The sequence below is a fragment of the Micropterus salmoides genome, unplaced genomic scaffold (genome assembly GCF_014851395.1).
Source record: "Micropterus salmoides isolate LMB-PRFRI ecotype aquatic unplaced genomic scaffold, ASM1485139v1 Ms_hic_scaffold_17, whole genome shotgun sequence".
Classification (NCBI taxonomy): Eukaryota; Metazoa; Chordata; class Actinopteri; order Centrarchiformes; family Centrarchidae; genus Micropterus; species Micropterus salmoides.
Window position 1 is genome coordinate 1,029,454 of NW_024040817.1, and position 5,987 is coordinate 1,035,440.

The following is a 5,987-nucleotide window of genomic DNA, read 5'->3' on the forward strand; positions in this document are numbered from 1 at the left end:
CTGATCTGTGCCTGAGACTGAGGTAAAAGGTCATGACAGAGACTTTTCTTCTTAACGGTCCCAGGGTGGCTCCTTTGGATGACTTGGCAAATAAGACAAGAGAATGGCACATTAAGATATGAATGGATGGTGAGATGTTGTGATGGAGAAACTAATTTATTATTCAACAATATATTTTTATCATTGACCTTGTTTTGTTTAATCAAGGTCAATGATATGTATGTGTGTGTGTGTGTGTGTGTGTGTGTGTGTGTGTGTGTGTGTCCTCAGTGAAGTGTATCAGTCTCTGCAGTAGCTTCCAGCTGCAGCAGTCAGTTCAGTTTCTGTTCAGTCTGACTGAGGGAGGTTTTTGTACAACGCTTTTTCACTGTGTGAACACATACTGACTGTTGATATAGTGTTGACTCTGACAGTAGTAAACTGCTGCATCTTCAGTCTGGACTCCACTGATGGTCAGAGTGAAGTCAGAGTTTGATCCACTGCCTGTAAAACGATCTGGAATCCCTGATGCTCGAGTGCTAGCACGATAAATGAGGAGTTTAGGAGTTTCTCCATCTCTCTGTTGGTACCAGGCTAAAAGGTGGTAGTTGCTCCAAACACGAACATCCTGACTGGTCCTACATCTGATGGAGACGGAGCCTCCCAGAGCAGAACTCACTGCTCCAGGCTGAGTCACTGTGACCTGGCCTCTGGACTCTGAGGATACAGAGACAAAAACATAAAGCAGCGTCATGGTTTTGTGGGCTTCATTTCAGAGGGACGAATGTTCATAGAGGAGAGGAGTTTGATTCTCTGGACTTTACCTGTGAAGCAGCAGCAGAGAAGAGTCCAGATGAGGACGCAGATCAAAGTCATGTTTTTGATGAGGAGGATTTCTGTGGCTTCTGTTGTCATGAAGGACAGCTGTCAGTCATCCAGTGTTCAACTCTCAGGACTATAAACTCTCCCAGAGCACTGGAGCATGGTGCTGCTGATGCAAAGTGGCTCTCTATGGAAATGCTCTGACTGACTCCAGCAGGAACTTGGATTACTCTGATGATTCTGTCTAGCAATGGATCAATACTCACATTTTGTGTCTGATATTTAAAATGTGATGTGTTCACAGGGACATGTTGTTTTTTGTTTTTTGTTTTATCAGTTTGTTTGAAAATGTCACACTCTGCCGGTTGGCCATCCTTGGTCTTGCACTTTTGTGTTTAGTTAGTGTTATTTTGGTCTGTTGGGTTTTGGGGGTCTGTCTTGTCTTTCGTCTAGTGTTCGGTAACCCTTGTCATGTCTGTTACCCCAGTGATCCCTCTGCATGTCTGTCTCTGTTTTCCCCTGCGCTCTCTCTCTCTCTCTCTCTCTCTCTCTCTCCCTACCTGTGCCTCGTAAGTCTCATGTCTTTCACCTGTGTTGCTCCCGCCCTGCTCGTTAGTCCCTGTGTATATATACCTGGTGTTTCTGTCTTGTCTTTGCCTGGTCATTGTTCATGTTACCCCCCATCTGTTGTGTGTGTACTCTCTGCCTGCCTGTAACCAGCCTTGCTTGTCTTGTCTCCCTGTACTTTTGGATTTCTGTTATTCAGCCACTCACCTGTAAGTGTGCTCGCTTTTGGTTATATTAAAACCCTTCGTTGAACTATACCTGCTCCGCTCTGTGTCCTGCGTTTGGGTCCTCCAACCTGCCTCCACACCACGATCGTGACAGAAAAAGTAGTTCAGTAGTTAACATTGTCATTTCAATATTTCATTGTTGATTCTTAGGTACATGAAATGGACAAACATACCATCTTCATGTAGGAGGTTTTTGCTTGAGACAGGAAATATTTAAGACAGTTAAAACAATAAAAGCCTTACAGTCTTCACTATATGTGAAATATTTAATTAAAGAATAAAGAAAATACATAAGAGGAAAACTGTGCCTGTTACTACTTTTTATCTTTAGTCCTGAAAACCATCTGCTGTCATGGTTCAGCAGTGATGCCTATCGGTTGCCATGGTTACTGAGTTCAGAGAGGGAAGTGAAACCAGTTTCATCCAATCTGAGGAAGATCGACACACTAGCAGCCTCCTCTCCTGAGTCGAGTCGTCCCAGAACACTGAGGAGAAGCTCTCTGTGTCTTAAAACAATAACAACAAAATTATAAACATCGATTCCATTGTGTTCAATAACTGCTGAGATACGTTCTGGTGAAATTTCATTATTTGAGTATGCTACTTAAATTTCTTACGTTATATGACACAAGCTATCTATCAAAACACAATTATCACAGACTCAGAACTACAACAAAGGTTATTTTTTGTCATATTCCCATGTGTAGTGTTCAGTTGTAATCCAGTGCTGCTTTCTTGTGGAATTGTCATTGTACTACACATGTTTTTCAAGTCACTTGAGGTATTTTTGTGTCTTTTTAATGCAAGCAATGTTTTGAGAGCATATTTATCGCACTGCAATGACAAAAATAAACAGGACTTTTTTTGTGTCACAAAAAAGTTTTAATTGCTTATATGTTCTCTTTGATTTCAAGTCAAAAAGTTTTCCTTGCAAGTTTTGCAGGTTAAAGCATTTTTCAAGTGAGAAAGTTTTGCAATTTGAAAAGTTTTGCAAGTCAAAAATGCAATATTATGTAGCTGCAGTACCGGAGGCTGCAGTTTCAGGACCCCCGCAATCCTGGGACCGCAGTTCTAGGACTGTAGTTCTTTCGTGACAATGCCATCTAGTGGAGTGGTGGTGGTAATGCACAGCAACGCGAAGGAGGTTAACCCTGGCTGCTAGCTCAGCTGTGGGGTTAACCGGTCGACATGCACATAATCAATAACTTAAGTTTAGGCACACACTCTGTGATGGTTGTGGTAAGGGTAATTGGCTTCAGGGGGGTGTCAAGAGTAACATAGCTAGCTTGCTAGCCAGCCAGCTAGCTGGCAGTATCAAAGTAAACTAGGGTCGTAGAAATGCAGTTCCGGTCCTAGGATTGCGGTCCTGAAACGGCAGCCTCCGGTACTGCAGCTACATACTACTCCAAAAATGGTGAAAATAAGAGATTCTATTGGTGGGTTTGACTGACCAATCATGGGTTTGAATTGACCGCTCCAACTCCGAGCAGCACTCAGTTGTAACGTGTACAGGCTAGATGAAGGTAAGTTGACGTTATGTTGCTCATTTCAGTAGAAATTCTTTTAAATGTAGTATGGCATAATTTAATGATTTTTTATATTTACCATTGGCCAGGCCACAGAGTCTATCGCTGTCTCCTTTTTTAAAATGACATGTATAATAGTTAGTTAACATTAGCCGTCTTAGCATGAAGCTTGACTGGTAGTGCATCAGACATGACTAGCTAGGTAAATTTTAGCTGCTCATGTTTAACGCATTGTACATGATATCTAGCAGAACTAGTTTTCTGTGACTGTGGTAAATGGAGTTTATGGTCCCACAGCATAAACTAGACTTTAGACTGCTGATATTACATTGGAAATATAGACTGTTATCTAGATATTTTGAGGTGTTGCTGCCTTGTTATGTTTTCTCCTTTAGATGTGACATAGAAGCATTTATTATACTCGTTTATTTTCCTCCCATAGTTTCACTCTAGATCATTGGTGCAGCATGAGAGCCAGAGAGCTGCAGAGAGCTTAGGAAGCATCTTCACCCTGCCGGATGTCTCTTAGTCTGACTGGCTTCTCCCTTTCTTTTCCCCTCCCTGCGAAGAAGTGCAGCACTGGATGTCCTCATCATCCACTGTGGCGGCAGCTGCACGGGAGGTCAGCATTGTGAAGCTGGTCAACATGATGGAGGACCTGCACCGGCTTTACCTCCAGCACCCTGGCATGAAGATCCTGTTTTCATTTGTGACCCAAAGTGTTGGTGGAAGGCTGGTGCCCATCAGTGAAGAGTGCTATGGCTGTATTTGTTTGTAGCTTAAATGATGCCATGATTGAGAACCGTCGCATCTGACATGGCAGCCCTGGGCTATATTTGAAAAATCTAATTCATTTCACAACTAGCATAATTATGTTTTTAAGTAAAGTAGGTAATTGCCTTAAAGGCCACCTCCAAATGCAGTGAACTGCTTTCAGTTGGCAGTTTCACAGCTTTTGAATTTGGCTTTTAGGACCCTTTTTTTGCTCCTAAACATAGCTGACCGTCATGGCTAATATTGTTTATTTATGTTCAAAATGGTTATTAAAAAAGTAACACGCCCACCTTTATCCCCCTTTCTCCCTACCACTCTATGGACTCCTAAGTGCTCTGGACCTATGCCGGACATACAGTAGCTGTTACCACTTGCACGGGCCCAGTCTATTTATTTGAATAAATGTGTTTACTACATGTCCACATTTGTGAATATTTTAAAATAACACATGGTTTACATTGCAATAAATTGTATTTATAAATTTCCACTCCTTTTGTCTTTTATACTGACTGGAAATGTTAAATTTCACATTCTGATATACTATAATTCTAGTTCAAACACACAAGAACATGTGCACATCCAACAAACCTGTAGGCATAGTGCTGAATGAAAGGCCTTAGAGTGAAAATTTAAGAATGACCTGCACACTGCGTAGTTATGAATCCCCCTAGGCAGTATCATTTATTGCAATGTTTCAAACTCTGAGGTCTTCTCAGGCAAATACACAGGTATTGTGAAACTTATACAGTGAGGTTTAAAAACAACCAGCTGATCAATAGCTGCCTTCTATCAGCAATGGCGCCACCAAGGGGGGGCCAGGGGGGGCCACGGCCACCCTAAGAAAATGGGTGGCCACCCCAGTGGCGCCCCCTGGAAAGGAGCATATGCATAAAATGCTATATACTGTTTATGTATATAACCCCTGGGTTTGAGTTAAAATGTCAATAGCAGCTTTCCTACAAGTGTTCTCATGTTAGGCTCTGTCACTTTAAGAGGGTAACCTCTGACCCTGAGGTGTGACTATGGCTGTGTCCGAAATCCCCACTCATTCACTACTCCCTACCCCCTATGTAGAGAGTTGTATGTAGAGCATTAAATAGTGAGCTCACTCGCATTGTTAAAACTCTTTCGGACACTACCCCGATCGTTATTTCAGCGCCGTTAATTACGTAATTGCCGTCGGCCAATCAGTTTTTTCTATTAGCGGAATGCATGATGGTATATATGGCTTGGTTAGTGACTATCGGTTGTACACTACTTTTCAAAATGCATTCTGGGATACATTGAGTGGACTATATAGGGTATAATAACTCTCACTATATAGTCCACCATAGTGAGTAGTGGGTGATTTCGGACACAGGGACAGGGATATATGTTTCTTATGATCGCAGGATCTCTGGAATGTTTCCAGAGATCTACTGGATCTCTACTTCTGACTCGCAAGGAAAACCTTTTGCAAAACTATTTAACTTGCAAAACTTTCTGACTCACAAGGAAAATATTTTGTCTTCAAAGAGGACATATTAGCAATCAGAACTTTTCTGTGACACAAAAAAAGGCCTGTTTATTTTTAATTACAAACTTTTTATTGCAGTGCAATAAATATGCTCTTTTTTGTTTGCTTGCATTAAAAAGACAATAAACCTTATTACTTATACAAGCCTTTTCCTAACGTGTTATCCAAAATGATTTATCCAGAGCAGAAGGGGCATCAGTGGCAGGACAGATCTAAGTCTGATAAGAACTGTGCTCTATAATATTTTCATTTTTAGGCTCCCATGGCTCTGTGGATGGAAATGTTGGTCAGTCCACTACTTTGGTCCATATGATGGATTGTAGTGAAATTTTGTACAGAAACTTTGGTTGATGACCTTTCCTCCTCCGCCACCGGCAGGTCAATGTTTTCTTATTCTGTTAAATTCTCATTGCTTACACCATGTGGTCATTGAGAAAGCACTAACATTCAATATTTTTCACTCAATCAGCACAGATTGAGCTCAGTTGACCCTTCTACCACATCCCCCGACGATTGAGACAAAAGCCAACAATATGAACAACAACAACACTGTTCCTGTCAAGCTGGGTAGGCTGG

At 41.7% G+C, this 5,987-nt stretch overlaps 1 gene segment (V, D, J or C); it reads right to left on the reverse strand.

Moving 5' to 3' along the window:
* Nucleotides 1-319: 319 nt before the first annotated feature.
* Nucleotides 320-855, reverse strand: LOC119907851. The segment is given in 2 exon segments: nucleotides 320-696; nucleotides 804-855. Coding segments are annotated over 2 exon segments (384 nt in total).
* Nucleotides 856-5,987: the final 5,132 nt, after the last annotated feature.